The sequence below is a fragment of the Nuphar pumila genome, chromosome 8, assembly GCF_984573655.1.
Source record: "Nuphar pumila chromosome 8, dmNupPumi1.hap1.1, whole genome shotgun sequence".
NCBI lineage: Eukaryota > Viridiplantae > Streptophyta > Magnoliopsida > Nymphaeales > Nymphaeaceae > Nuphar > Nuphar pumila.
This window is the reverse complement of record NC_143256.1, coordinates 118,827,095-118,843,279: the sequence shown is the minus strand read 5'-3', so window position 1 is coordinate 118,843,279 and position 16,185 is coordinate 118,827,095. Positions and strand designations below refer to the sequence as shown.

The following is a 16,185-nucleotide window of genomic DNA, read 5'->3' as shown; positions in this document are numbered from 1 at the left end:
TACCTAAACATGTAGATCACATCGGTAAGGTTGATCTTATGAAAATCAACCGAAAAAAAAAAAACTTTTGTAGGTCATGGTGACATGACCAACTATTATATATATATATATATATATATATAAGAGTAGAGGGTAGGTGCTTAATGAATTTTTCAGGTGTTTTTGTTTTATTTTTAAAATTTGATCGTACAGAGTTGATTTATGTACTTGATTTTATAGGGATCAGCTCTTGAAGTGTTCGATTCCGACACATGGGTGGGTTTTTATAAGGTTCAAAAAATCAATGGTCCAAAATCTTTGTAAAATTTAGAGGCTCTAGATATCATTTTTTGCATCAAAAACACATGAGCTAGGTGTGGATTCCTCGTGACCAAGTCCAACACATTTATGGGGTCGGAACTGTGAAAAAACCCCCAAAAGAGCAAAAAACCCATTAAGCATGTATCATTCACTTATGCTCCACTATATATATATATATATATATATATATATATATATATATATATATATATATATATATATATATATATATATATATGCATCCCTTGATTAGATTAGGGTCACTTGAAAGGGGGTCATAATCTTACTATCTGACGTACAGAATCACCTGAGACTTGCTTTAGGCTAGAGAGGATCAGGCAAGGGTACGCCTAGCCAGATTACCGTGAGGGGTCCCTTGGAAGACGGTCATAGGGTTAAGCTCTTGAAGGTACAAAACTATTAAGCTTGAATCATAGGTTCAACCTTTGTGGGCAATCTGATCACATAAATAAGTTTAACATGGCTTGTTTGCTAAGACTAAATCCTTGAATTCTGTTATTTCGATCTAAATATATGATTTTTTAAGCACTAAAATTTTAGTGCATTGTGAGCTATTGATTTTTGAAGCCCTTAAAAAAACAGCTTACACCTTGCATTGAATCAAAATACATTTTATACTAAAATCTTGTAAATCACATTCATAAGGACTGCCCTGCAAAAAAATATAAAAAGACAATTTATACTCAATATTTTCATGCCTTCAACAGCACCAAATATAGGGTTAATATTTGTTACCCTCCTATCGTGGCTAAGGAACCCCTAGTAAAAAAACTGTAAATGTTTTATGTTTGGGTTAGCAGAATTCAGTGTTTGGATCATGTTATCCCAACAACATGTACGTAAGATTTTGGAATGACTGAAACATCAATGGCCTACAATATGACAAATTTCAACCCTAATCGTATTTTTACGTTGAAAAAATATGATCCAGAAGTAGATTCCTACTATTTTGACCATGTTGAACATGTCCATTGGGTCAGATTTAGACAAAACCATGTTCCACTACGAGTTCTAGTTAGGGGGTTCCTTACCTATATAAGAGTACCAAACACTTTCCCCTATATATATAGGGGAAAGGTACTAGTGAAGGTACAAAACTATTTGAGTAGAATATATATATATATATATATATATATATATATATATATATATATATACTATGACCACACAAGTGTGATGCACATGGCTTTTTTTAGTAGGAAACAGATTTTGAATCACATCATTGTATCAAAAAAGCAGATCCCAAGGGCTGATCCTTAATCAATAAATCATGCTGAACACATCTATGTCATTAGATTGAGTCAATACAACTTGCACCTATGGTTTCCAGCTCAATAGTTCCTTACCTTCCTCAGTACTAAATATTTACCCATGTGTGTGTAAGACGGGAAAGTTGAGTATTGAATAGACCACATGGTCAATTTCAACCAGTATCAAACATTTGAAGGAATCTGATTGAGTCTTGTAATCCACATGATTGTCAATTCCTCATGAGCCAACCCCATATATATTGATGGGCTAGGCAACAGATGGTCCACTACCCATGACCTACCCATAATTTCGTGCACAGCACAACCACTCACAACTGTGGTCCAAAAACACAGGCCTTTCAAGTGAAAATGACCAACACATCGGGCAGAAAGAAAGGTTGACAGTAATTGACCACAATTTGTGTCCAAGCTCAAGTTGCTTAGGCACCTTGATGGACTTCACTTGGCACCCACACATGGCAATGTCTTGGACGGATTCAGCCAGGTCTCCCTAACCATCTACATATTCTACTTGGGACAAAGGCAACCAAGGACCCTTGATTTCATGCAAGATTTGTATATCCACAACAAAAATTCAGAAGGTAAAAACCTTCCTGACTAGGGACAAACATCATTTGGCACCTGACATGAGATGACTATGGTTCAAAACACATGGACGGCATCCTTTGCTGCAAGGTCAAAGACGGGCATATTCCTCCGTTGGCGGGACGGGTCTCAGGGTTTTACCAACCAGAGACTTGCCAATGTGTAGTCCAATGATGAAAGAGTTTTCCTTAGTGATGGCCGATTTGAGAATATCACTTACCCATCAGGAAGTGCACCCAGCTTCAGCCTTGCAGCAAAGGACACAGTGCGGGTTTAGAACTCGTGACGGTCCCATCCACTTAATGGCTTTTGCAAGTGGCAATGGCTGCAGACTCGCGTTCACAGGATCCAACCTAACTCAGTAACCACATTCTACAAGAATTTCATTTAAATATATAATCACGAACATATTGTTGTAGGATATAAACAATGCAGGGCATTGTTGTACCATATCCAACACAATATGGTGCCCACTTTACAATTTAAAGGTGCATGAAATTTGTGAGTAGGATATAAACAATTCAGGACATGTAGAATCCCAGGTTGGATGAAAGACAAGACTTAAAAGAAAGCATGCAGGAACTCGGCCAGTCAAAACAGCTAATGCTAGCACTCAAACAAAATGGTCGATTAGTGACTTCCTCATCTCATCCACAATGGCACTTGGTTGTGCTTCTCTCAACTTGAAGACACTTTCAATGACAGACAGCTCAGTTGCAGTTGTGTCTGAGCCGCAGAAGGCAGTCCAGTCATTAACGGTCATACCAGCAGCAACAACCTCACAACCCCTGTTCACAGTCCCAGCAACTAAAGGCACCTGAAGAAGTGTGGACAGCTCCTCAAGGTCTTCAATTGATGTATGAGGATGAACCTGTAATTGAGTGATTCTTGTTAATTGCTGAATTAGATGCAGTAAAATACAGCAAACCATTTTCAACTAGCATCATCTGAAGGGAATAAAAAGTGAAATTCTTACCAAGCCACCCCTGTTGGAGAACACACAATAACTCCCCACAAGAATGTTTCCAGCGATGGTCTGTCTGAACACTTCAACACCAAGGACATCTGCAATCAATTCCTCTGTTTCCTGAAAAAGGTTAAGAATTGCATGAATACGAGCAGATTGAATTCTCCTTTGCCATTTGTATACAAGAGAGGTGTTAACTTGCAATTTAATTGTATTAAGTTCTTCCAAATTTTGAAAGCCTTGGCTGATGAAAAATTTATGTAACTATTTTCTAGGTGGTAATATAAATGAAGTGCTTCATGGTGTGAATGGAATGAAACTTATGTTCCTTGTGCATTTATAGGCCACTCGATGGATGAAAATACAATTTATGTTCCTTGTGCATTTATAGGCCACTTCATGGATGAAACGAAATTTATGATCCTTGTGCATTTATAGGCCACTCCTTTTGCAAAGTTTAACAAGCTTAAATGCTCCCACTGCCACTTGAAGCTACTATGCCCTGATCTAATACAGTTCTCAGCATGTATGAATCTCTTCTAGGTCATACTGACCAAGTTGACTCCAATTTTCAGGTTCTATGGTTCTGAAATTCTTTATGATTTCTTCATTAGCTTCCCATGTTAACAGATTCACTTATATCAAGAATGGCTTGTTGATACTGCTAAAATCTTGTATCTCCGATAAGCAACTATGTTCTAGCTTCTAACCCAAAAATGTTGGACTCGATCAATGTTATATCCCTTTATCTGTAGACTTTTGTGATCTTGATCCTTGATTTTATAGTTAGTTTTTTCATGTCTGCATCAGTGCACATACGTGTGAGCGCCATCATAGTTCTATGAAATCTTAATGTTTAAGCATGCCGCAATTCTGTCCCATACAGGGCCCATGTTATAACATAGCATACATGAAAAAATTTTAAGTTTCCTTTTGAGATTTCCCCAATATTTAAAGGAAAAAGGCAGTGTATAAATTCTCCAGAGCATTTCCAGTTATGATATTTAGCTTATAATGATATAGGTGAGTATGGGGACTAGTAACTAATAGTTTAACAGTGGTTCCATTCAGAACCTTTCACAAACGAAGCATATCATTATCATGTGAAAAGAAGATGGTTCCTTCTTCCAAGGACCCATATGTGTAACAAAAGATAGCTCAGGACCAACTTGCGCACTAAAACCTAGTTACATTAATTGGATACGAAAATTAGGCTGAAATGTCAGCAGCAGGCACATACTTCAAACTTGAAAAATGGATTTTCAAGATGATGCAAAAGGAATTCCTATAATACAAAATTGCAAACATATGCACATTCAAAAGGTCTGCTAAAAAAATGCACAGAAAGAGTATTACCTAAATGCTAAAGCTCATACCAAAAATCAAAGCTGTAATGTAAGGAGGTACAGATCTTTTTGAATTTCATGCATTAAATAACACCCAAAACAGTGCCCTACAGTAAATTACAAACTAGACATAATTTTACTTAAGAAGCTATGAAAATATAGGAAAAAAAGAATTGTCTGAAAAATAACAAAACCACAATTTAATATGCTTAAACATGCTTTTATTGTGTTTAAGTGTGTGTGCTCATAATATGGAATATAATGGCAAGTAACATGTTAAAAACACAATTTTGAAAAGAAAAAAGAAAAAAAAATTTATGCCTGTAAACATGATCTCAAAAAATAGGTACAATACCACTTCCTTATGGTGTTAGTAGAAATAGTTATATAGATGACCCACTTTGTCGTTGGCCACTATGATCTACAGGAATGCAGAAAGGCAGAGGAAATGAATTCACGTTTCCCTTGGTAATAGTATCCTGTGTTAAAAATGTAAATGTATATACGTATTTGTATATATACATGTGTATATATATATGTTATGTTACTACCTAACTAGTAAATAGTAACTAGGTTAGTCTTCTTTTTACCTTTTTTTCTTTTCTTTTGCAATCTCTATTCAAAGCTCTCTTGCAATCTCTATTCAAAGTGATCGTGAATGAGTGGTGGAGTGCTCTTGACTTTCATCTTTACTCTTGTTTTTTCCTCTTTTCTTTCTCTACCTCTCTCTATTCTTTTCTTTTGTTTATACCCTTGTAAAAAATGGATGACAATGAAAATGTCAGCATAAAATCCATTAAGCTCAATGATTCAAACTATGTAACATGGGCTTTAATTATAAAACACCACATATGGGGAAAAGGGTTGTGGAGACTAGTAGATGAGACCGATCTGGAACCCAAGTTAATCCTCACCAAAGTAAAAGGTGAGAAATATATGCCTCTTACATAGGGTGAGAAAAATAAGGCAATGACCACTTATAAGAAGTAGAAGGAATGGAGAATGGGGCATGCCAAGATTGTGTCTTAACTAATTAGTAGTGTAGACATTAAGAAGTGTTCTATTCTTGCTAAATTCGAACATGCAAACGATGCATGAGATTACATTAAGAGAATGTATTCTATTAAAGATATTGCACATGTGTACAACTTGTAAGACAAGATGCAAAATATAACTCAAGGAGACAAGAGTATTAGAGAATACTATAATGAATTGTCCGAACTATGAAAATAGTTGGCTTTTCTTAAACCAAAGTGGCATTGTCCCGAAGATATTGAACTCCACAAGCATTTTTATCGATTTATCAATGGTTTGAGATCAAATTTTGAATCCACTAAATATGTGCTTCTTCATCGAGGAAAAGTTTCCTTAATAAAAGGCACCATAGGAGAATTGAATATGGAAGAAAATAGGCTTAAAAATTGAATCTCTAAGAGTGATGATGACTGAGTTTTAGCCGTATCTAAACCGGGAAACTATGTTCATACCAAAAAACCACCACACTATGGGAGCCAAATGATGAACATTATGAAAATCAAGGCAATGACTACGAGAGAAAAAAAGTTATTGGTAACTATTGCGTGAACCGGAACATGTGAAAACATATTGACCTAAATTGAAGAAACCTTATGAGAAGAATGTTGCCACTGTTGGACCTCCACAAGAGCAAGTGATAAAAAAATCTCACAAGATTCATCCATTGGGAATATGTCATTCACACAATTAATGGAAGCTCTTCAACCTTTACTAAAAGGAGCCTCCTCATCAACTGGAGTCGCAGTTTCTTCCTACGGCTTCTCCGATCCCGGTAAATCTCTTTGGCTTCTTGACTCAGGTGCCTCTTTTCATATGACACCAAATGGTGATATGTTATCTGAATGTCATAACTCAAGTAGATTAAATGTATTTATGGTTGATGGAACATCTCTTGAGATAAAATGAATAAAAAAATTTGAAAACATTTCTCAAAACTCAAAAAAAATTATTCCAAAAATTAGATATATTCTTATATTAAATTTGAATATTTTATTTGTTTTTCAATTATCTGACCATGGGTATAATGTTTACTTCTCCTTTTATGGTTGTCGGGTGCAGGATCTCCAGACAGAGAAGTTGATTGGGGAATGCCATAAAGAAGGTTTGTACTATATGGATTATTTGAAAATACCCAAGAATATATTTTATTGCAATGTTTAAAAATTAGATTTTGATTTGTAGCATAAGAGACTGAGCCACCTTAGTATATCCAAGATTCTGTTGTTTTCAAAGATTTTTTTTTTTGTAATTATGAAAATTTTACATGTGAAAATTGTATTATTGGCAAAATGAAGAGATTATCATTTCAAGAAAGAACATTTGTTTCCTCCCGACCACTTGAGTTAATACATTCAGACGTTTGGGGCCCAACACCTGTTACATTTAAGGGTGGTTTTGTGTATTATGTAATTTTTATAGATGATTTCACGAGACATACTTGGATTTATTTCCATAAACACAAGTCTGAAGTTTTCTCACATTTTCAAATATTTCACAATTTGGTCAAAAACCAATTCAAGAATGATATTTTTATCTTTCGCACTAATTCAAGGGGAAAGTTTTTATCAAAAGAATTTAAAGACTACCTAAACTTCAATGGTATCACACATCAAAAATCTTGTCCTTACACCCCTCAACAAAATGGTTTAACTGAAAGAAAACATAGGCATATTATAGAAACAACAAAAACTTTGTTTATTACAAACCAAGCACCCAAAGAATTTTAGGCTGCAGCCAATTAACTGTGGTTTATCTTATTAACAAAATTTCATCCTCTTTTTTTGAAAAATGTATCTCCTATTGAAAAACTTTTCAAACAAGTCCCAAATTACTCTAGATTGGATCTTTGGGTGTAAATGTGTTGTTTTTACTTATAAAAATGACAAAATCTCTAATTGGGTTATTTCTTGTCTCTTTTTAGAGTATGCAAATAATAAAAAAGGCTATAAATGCTTTGATGTTAAAAATAAAAGGCTATATGCTTTTTTAGAAAAAAAAAGTTTTTTTGAAATTGATAAAACAAAGAAAATAACCAAGTATTCTTTTTTGTTGGATCTAATTTCGAAGATTGGTGATTGTGATATTGATGAAGATTAGGAGGTTAGTGAAGAAAAACCTTATGATATAAGTGAAGAACCATTTCATATGGATCAAGGTTGTATCCAATATTCCAGACGTAGTAATTCTAAACATTTATGTGCTCTTGAAAAATATACCAATGATGAAAAACACAAACTAGAAGATCATCAAGAGTATCAAAACCCCTTGAAAAATTTGTGTCTTATAAGTCCTTTTCACCTAAGTATCAAACCTGCATTGCGTTGATATATTCCTATATAGAACCCTCCAATTGTATTGAAGTAAAGAAACATCATGAATGGGTAAGCAAAGAAAGTAGAATTAGATGCCTTAGAAAAAGTAATTACTTGGACTGTATAAGATATTCTACGAGGAAAGAACCCTATAGGGTGTCGATGGGTATATAAGATTAAAACCAAGAGTAAAGGAACTCTGAAAAGGTACAAAGCCAGATTAGTTGCTAAGGAAAACTTTCAAGAATATGGAATAGATTATGAGGAAACCTTTGCACCAGTTGCCAGAATGGCCACTGTTAGAACCTATGTCACAAGGATTCGCAAGGTGCCACACTCGCATAAACGCGACTCAACTCTGGTGTGGCACCCTGTGTAATTAAGCCAACTCTGGGTGTGATCAATGCATCGAGGGTCATAAATGTCCAAATCTGAACTCAAAAAAAAAATACACGATGAAAGGGGGTTGGGTGGGGGATTAGGGAAAAAAATTTACCCCTCCCCCCGACGCCTCCCCTTCTCCTCTAAGTCCTCTCCAACACAACCCTTCTCCTCCAGTGACTGCACTCTTTAGGTATGTCTCTCAATCTCTTTCTCTCTGGGTTCAGCGCAAATCGGCAACCCAACCCTGCAGGGTGGGTTTTACACTGACAAACCCAGACCAGCAGGCTAGGGTCTGCTCACAGTCGAACCCAACCCTGCAAGGCTGGCTTCTGCACCGATAAAACCAGCCCAGCAAGCTGGATTCTGCGTTGTCGAACCCAGCCCTGCAGAGACGGCTTCAGCTCCCAGTACCCTGGGCTGTTGAACCCAACCCTATTAGGCTGGGTTCAACTCCGAGCACCCTGGGTTGTCGAACCCAACCCTTCTAGGCTGGGTACGGCTCTCATCCCTGGTCTATCGAACCCAACCCGTCTGATATGAATTTTACTTTAATATAATATTTTTTTGTTTTAAGGACGAAAATAACGGATAAAGAGAAAGGACTTGCATCATCCTCATCTCCACATGTAAGTTCTGTTGTTAGTGTTGCTGGTAGTGGTAGTGAGAGTGTTGATTCGAGTTTGTTAGCTGCATCATGTGATGATGGAGGGCTACTAATGGGCACATGTGGATAAGCTTGAAAAAGCCAGAGGAGGTGGTGAAAATAAGAGATTTTGATGCAAGCTTTGTGAGAGAAATTATGTTGGGTCTTACACAAGAGTTAAGGCTCAATTGTTGAAGATATCAAGACATGGCATTTCAGAATGCAAAAGAGTTAAAGAGGCAATGCGAAGAAAATACAAGATGAATATGAGAAGAGGAAGATAATGAGTAATCTTGTGCAATTAGTGTATCCTTTTTAAGCCACTAAGAAGATGCAAAATAAAAGGTGGATGTAGGAGGTACAAGAAGAGTTACGATACAAGCATCATTCAATACATATGAAAGTGAGAAGATTGGATAGAAAAGTAGGAAAATATTTTTATTCTAATTCGCTTTCATTTAATGCAGCTAGAAACCCTTATTGAAAGGATTTAGTTACTTCACTGGCAAATTGTAACTTGAGTGACTATGTACCTCCAAGCTCAGAAAAACTATGAACGACAATTCTTGCAGAAGAAAGGGCAAATATTGAGAGATTGCTAAAGATAAAGAAATTTTCATGAGAACAAAAATAGAGTTTCCATTATTTCTGATGAGTGGACAGGTATTTAAAGGCGTCCACTGATTAATTTTATTGTTTATTCGCTTAGTGGCCCAATATTCTTAAAAACAGTTAATGCATCTAGGCAATATAAAAATGTTGCGTATTTGAAGGGGTTGTTTATAAAAGTAAGAAAAGAAGTGGGTGATCAGAAAGTAGTGCAAATCATCACAGACAATGATTCAGTTTGTAAAAATGCAGCATTAAGTTTGAAGAGTGAGTATCCTCATTTTTTGGACTCCCTCTGTAACAAACAGCTTGAATCTGACCCTCAAGAGCATCTAGAACCAGGGGCGTAGCTAAGGGGGGGCAGGACTGGGCTGTAGCCCAGTCCTGCCTTAAATTTTTTTTTTTTTAAAAGCCCAGTCCTAGCCCTGCCCTGATTCCATATGAAATAGATTTTTATCCATTTTTTAGCCCAGCCCTGACGGCAGCAAATAGTTTGATTTGTCCATATGAAATAGATTTTTATTAATAATTGTAGCCATTTTTTATTTTATCTCAAAAAAAAAAATTCGGGGGGCGTTGCCCCCCGAACCCCCAACTATCACACAAATAATTTTTTTTTCTACAACCCTGTTTGCCCCCCCTCACATGAATCCTAGCTACGCCCCTGTCTAGAACCCCAAAGAAGAAGAAAATTCACCAACATATACTTTATGTTCATGGATTAAGGAATTAAAAAAAATGTCAAAAGCATTAAGAATTTTGTTGTCAACCACTATCACGCTAATAACATATTTAATAGGCATTCTGATCTAAAATTGTTGAAAGTTGTTGAAACATGTTTTGCGTCCATCATTGAAATGTTGAAAAAGATTGAGGAAGTCAAGAATATTTTAGTTAATGGTGACGAATGAGAATTGAACATTCTATCGTGCTGATGATGTTGTGAAGACTCAAGAAATTAAGAAATTCATTATTAATGATAAGTTTTGAGATAGAGTCGTATACTTCTTTGAGTTTACATAACCTATTTGAAAAATGTCGAGAGAAATTGATAAGGATGAGCCCATACTTCATAAAGTTTATGAAATGTGAGATAATATGATTGAAAAGATACATGTAGTTTTCAAGCACGAGGAAAAAAAATCTTGCATTGGATGATTCCAAATTTTTTAATCATATTAATTCAATTTTAATCAGAAGATGAAATAAGAGCAACACCCCTTTACATTGCATGACACATTCTCTCAATCCTAAATATTATGGAAAGAAGTGACAGAAAGGTAATGTTGGTCACGTCCTTCCAAATTTAGACCTAAAGCGATCAAGGCATAAAAATATGTGTATGGCAATATTTTATCGAGAATCACATATTTTAAATCAAGTCACACAAGAGTTTGAAAATTTTTCATCTTTGAAGTTATATGGATAGACATTAATAACGAGAGAAGAGAATATAGATCCTATCACATGGTGGTCAACATATGGATCAAAAACACCTCTTCTCCAATGTCTTGCATTGAGATTGTTATCCTACTTCATCTTGTTATGAAAGAAATTAGAGCACATATTCTCAAATCCACAACATGAAGAGAAATAATCTATGTTCATTCTAATCTTCGATTACTTTCGTGAACCAATGAGAAATACAGGTACTAATTGCTCTCTTAGTTATTTGACTATTTCTTAGTTTTTTCATTTAAATATGCAAGTATTTAACATTTTCAAATTGAGTTTGTAATGCAGACAAGAACCATCCAAATTTTGATATGTAAACCCATAAGAGTGTGACTTAGACGGACAACATGATTTCAACATTATAAACATGGACTTATCTAAGTCTACTCTTCCTTCTTATGATGAATTTGACGATGAAGTAGAAAATTATTAGGATCATTACCTTATCGTCATATACATTGTGTAGGATATACTTTTGGTATGTAATTATGCATTGTTTGCTGCTTTTATTAGTATACTGTATAATTTACTCTTTTCTGCTTTACTTGTTTGATTGTTTTCATAATATATTTAGGTTGATTTAATTATAATGTTAGTTTTTATGATGAATAATAGAATTGTAGATTGTTAATTTTATTCATTGCATGCATGATGAATTGATGATATGATAATTGTTTTTTATTTCATTAGTGTTACTGCTAACTTTTAAAATGTATATATGTATATATATATAATTATATATATACCCTCCCGCACCCTCGCACCCAAGTTTTTTTAAAGTGCCACATCATTGCACATGCACCCTCATCCGCACCCGCACCTATGTGACATAGGTTAGAACTTTAGTAGCTCTTGCCTTTATGAAGAAATGACCTATGTATCAAATGGATTTAAAGAATGCATTTCTTAATAAAAACTTTGCTGAATAAGGGTATATGGAAACCCCGTCTGGTATAATTATTCCTAAAAGAAAGGCTATTCATTTAGATAAGGCCATGTATGGCCTTAAAGAAGCACCAAAGGCTTGGTATGACAAGTTTAGTCAAGCTATGCTTGATGTTGGATTTCAATCTTGTCTGACTGACACAACTTTGTATGTTAAGATTTTTTATGTTGGTATTATTATCATTCTTCTATACGTGGACGATATGATCATCACAAGAAGTGATAAGCAAGGAGTTGAACACATTAAAGGGCTTCTCAAAATACATTTTTAAATGACAAATTTAGGGTTTATAAAATATTTTCTTGGTATAGAAATTGCTTATTCTTCTAGCGGCTATCTATTGACTCAATCTAAATTTGCTCTAAATATTGTTGTTAGGTCTGGTATCTCAGATGATAAGAAGGTTGACATTTGTGAAGTTGTCAATGTTAAAATAAAGATTGATGACGGGGAACCACTTGAAAATCCAACACCAAACAGACAACTTATTAGGGCACTATCATATCTCTTAATTACGAGACGTGACATTGCGCATGCATTTCACACAATGAGCCAGTTTCAGCATGCTCCTACCATTGTCCATATGGGAGCAGTTTTGCGTATTATTAGATATATCAAAACTTCTATTTTTTGAAGACTTTTCTTGTCTGCTTCTTCATGCTTAAATTTAATTGTTTATACTGATGCTAACTGGGGAGTTGATCCAAATAACTGACACGCAACCACTGGTTTTTGTGAGTTTTTAGGTGACTTATTGATTTCATAGAGGTGTAAGAAGCAACCGAAAGTTTTTCCCTCTTCAACCGAAGCAGAATATCGAGTCATGGCTACAACCACTATGGAGGTAGTCTAGCTAAGGAGATCATTGGCTGACATGGGCATTCAGAGTACAGAAGCATCACGATTGTTTTGTGACAACAAAAGTTTCATCTATATTGCCAGCAACTAGACCTTTCACAAACGAACCAAACACATTGAGATGGACTGTCACTATATACGAGAGGAATACCTACATGGCACTATTGATCTTTCCTACGTTACTTAAGAATATCAATTGGCGGAATTCTTTACTAAACCTCTCACTGCTCCTAGATTCCACTTTCTCTTGGACAAACTTTTGGTTATTCAACCATAAGTTTGAGGGAGAGTGTTAAAAATGTAAATGTATATACAATGTATATATATGTTAGGTTAGTACCTAACTAGTAAATAGTAACTAGGTTAATCTTCTTTTTACCTTTTTTCCTTTTACTTTTAAGTTAGAGAGCCCAACGGTTCTATTGGAGCCGTTGGGACCTCTCCCAACGTCTCTCTTGGAGACCATTCTTTGTATATAAATAGGTGTGAAACCCTCTCTCAAAAGTAAGCTTCTTTCATGGGTTGAAATCAATAAAAGTATTGTTTTCTATTCTTTGTTCTTGTGCCCTTTAGTGGGTGTTTGTGAGTGAACTCATTTGTGCTTCTTTGTGTGTTCATTTTGGTATTTTGGTGGAACTCTTTTGAGTGTCCACTTTTGGTGATTTGGTGAACATCTTCAGAGGAACTCATTTCCTTACATGTTGAAGCCTGTGTGTTTGTGATGGATGCGTGCAAAGCATGAATACAAGGACATGTAGACAAACAAAATGGGAGCAACCATAGAGGAGAGAGTTTAATGGAGACTTGCTGCATAAAATGATCAAATGGCAGGATAGAGAATCCATTTGGGTGTATCTGGGAAGCATAATTCAGAATAGTGTATCAGTTGTTATATGGAATTAAATTGTAGGAGATGGCAGCAAAATAGAATATTTAGAATCCTCAAAGGCAAGGAGAATCAGCAGGAAAGTTCATAAAGGTTAACCTAGGAGAAAGCAGTGGCTAATTGGGTAATGAAAGTTTAGTTTTGAGTAGCAATCCGAAAGATTCATGAGTATTCTGAAACATAAGTGGGAATTGTTTTGTACAGAAAAGAAACCAAATACAAGTTTAACAGAATACATGGGCACAACAAAGGTAAGAGTGATTCTTCGAGGATTGAGTTGAGGAACATCTATTTTTATCAGATTTAGTCCCGTGTTGTTGAGCATAAACGTGTGACTTCAAGGAACCAACTAAAGAGTGGCTTAGAATCCATAATTATGTGAAGGATCGTGAAGTTGAAGAATAGTGGAGGGGTTTCATCACTGTAAGTGCAGTTTGTTTATCCAATGACATGTCCTCTCAACCCTTCACATACAAATTTTTTACACAAATCCCACAACTCCGCCACCCATCAAACTCTATGCACCTCCCCCCACCCGCCCCCCCAAAAAAGAAGGAAAAGTTTAAAAAATGGTTGTTTACAAACACAAGTTGATGATTACCTTGTAAGCAAATTTAAGGCATTAGACTTTATCGGTAATCAACAAATAGTGCTTCCTCATTTCCATGTGAAAAGTTTGTACCTTATCCAGATCGGGATGAATAAGAGCAACATGATCATTGCAAGCTATACAATTGCCCAAAGCAGATAGCCTCTCTTCAATGCGTTGAACTACCACTTGATCAGGCAAACTGTTCCTCAAGTGATGAAGCTCTGCAAATGAAAAAAATAAATAAATAAACAAATAAACAGTCAAATAAGAAAATAATTATAGCAAAGAAAAAAAATCTTTAAGTAAACCAATAAGAACATTGAGATTATGCATTGACCACATAAATATGACGATGGCTTCGAATAAAACAGTTGAAATGTACATACGCAAAATGATGAAACTTTCAGGTCCACCAACACTAGTCTTAGAACAAAAAAAAAATAGTATTAGAATATAACTTCTCAGTCTTGGAACAAAAAAACAATAGATCTTCTACATTGAGATATAGAACTGCTTCAACGATTGTACTTTAGGGATGGCAGTGGGAGGAAGCGCAAGAAACAACAATGGACAGAGACTGGCAGAATGGACAATGTTATTAAAAGTATTAACATTCAGCCACGGCAGATTATGATGGCACTATCCCAACTTCAAACGACTATTTTTCTTTTTCTTGTTTTTTCAAACAGCAAAAAACTAGATCCTCAAGATTTAAGTATAAGGCAAGGAGAAAAGGGTGAATACACAGTGGCAATTTTCTGGACAGAACAGAGGAGTGGGGGGAGGGGGGGCAGGGGAGCGGGGACACTATCACCTTCCATCCCATTGAATTAGCATCTCATTCTGGCTAGCAATCACTAACTGCTTCTCTCAAGTTGCTTTTATTTGTCAGTGGATGAGCTGCACACTCAAAGGTTTCTACTCTTGGAAAATGAAAGGATTCTGATCCAAGCAGTACCTGCCACCAGGCTGACTTAAGGCACCATAATGGTATAACCTTCCATTCCTTTTTCTCTGCAAGGAGAAGCCTTTGTCTATCAAGTCAGACGGTGAAAACATTCATCTCCCTAAGCCAAGCAAGCCTGGATAGGTGCCTAATCAAAGGGCTTCACGTAAAATATGCTCCCATTATTTTATCATCATGACGAGAAAGATATGCAGGGAGGCTTCTTTTCCATACAAACCCCCTCTACAAGATCCAACATTCTCTTTTTGACCTGCTTAGAGACCAACTGACCATTCAATGTTGTTGAAAACATACAAGAATGTAGTTGACAAATCTCTGCCACAGTTTCAGGCAGATTTTCTTTCTTCCACTCTAGATTTATGGTCATCTCTTGTGAACATGCAAGCATTCACATTTTTGACTACCCAAATTCTGAATATAAACCCAAAACTGTAGCCATCACAAAATATACACATCTCCCATCTTCCCTTAGAGCCATGACTCATAAAGCAAACCACAAACTATCAATATTCAAACCCCCACAAAAGAAGCCCCAAATCCTAATTTCTTGAAAACGAAGTTAGAGCCAAAGAGTAATAAGGGTGGGATATACCAATTTTCTGACATTTTGAGTCTCCAAGCTTGCGTAATGAGGCAACAAGATGATCACAACACAAATTGGAGCAAGGACCCTTTTTCTCACCCATTTTTTTGGAGTAAAATGAACAAGAAAAATTAATTTCTTACTTGAGAAACAACACCATAACTTGTGTTTATGACTTATGAGAGAATTTTTTCATATGATTCCACTTCAAGTCAAGAAAAGAAAATTTCTAAAAGGAGACAAGTAAATACGACCCTTTTTAAACGATATTCACTTTAAGGCAAAATTGTCAAGTATGTTAAAATGACAATTTCACTGAAACATAAGATTTCAAAGTTTTTGCATCTCCCCCCCAAAAAAAGATTATTATGGCAAACTACACCGTTCAAAGAAGTTAGTAGAGGACAGCCTTATAAACTTGATGA

At 35.6% G+C, this 16,185-nt stretch overlaps 1 protein-coding gene across 1 annotated transcript in view; it reads right to left on the bottom strand.

Moving 5' to 3' along the window:
* Positions 1-2,531: 2,531 nt before the first annotated feature.
* Positions 2,532-16,185, bottom strand: part of LOC149830396 (eukaryotic translation initiation factor 6-2) — a 31,498-nt gene continuing 17,844 nt past the window's right edge. Inside the window, exons 6-8 of the mRNA XM_090016487.1 lie at positions 14,301-14,431; positions 3,154-3,264; positions 2,532-3,048 (exon numbers count right to left, since the gene is read on the bottom strand). Coding sequence (XP_089872613.1) covers positions 2,791-3,048; positions 3,154-3,264; positions 14,301-14,431 — 500 coding nt within the window. The 3' untranslated portion in view covers positions 2,532-2,790. The remainder of the gene's footprint in view (positions 3,049-3,153; positions 3,265-14,300; positions 14,432-16,185) is intronic.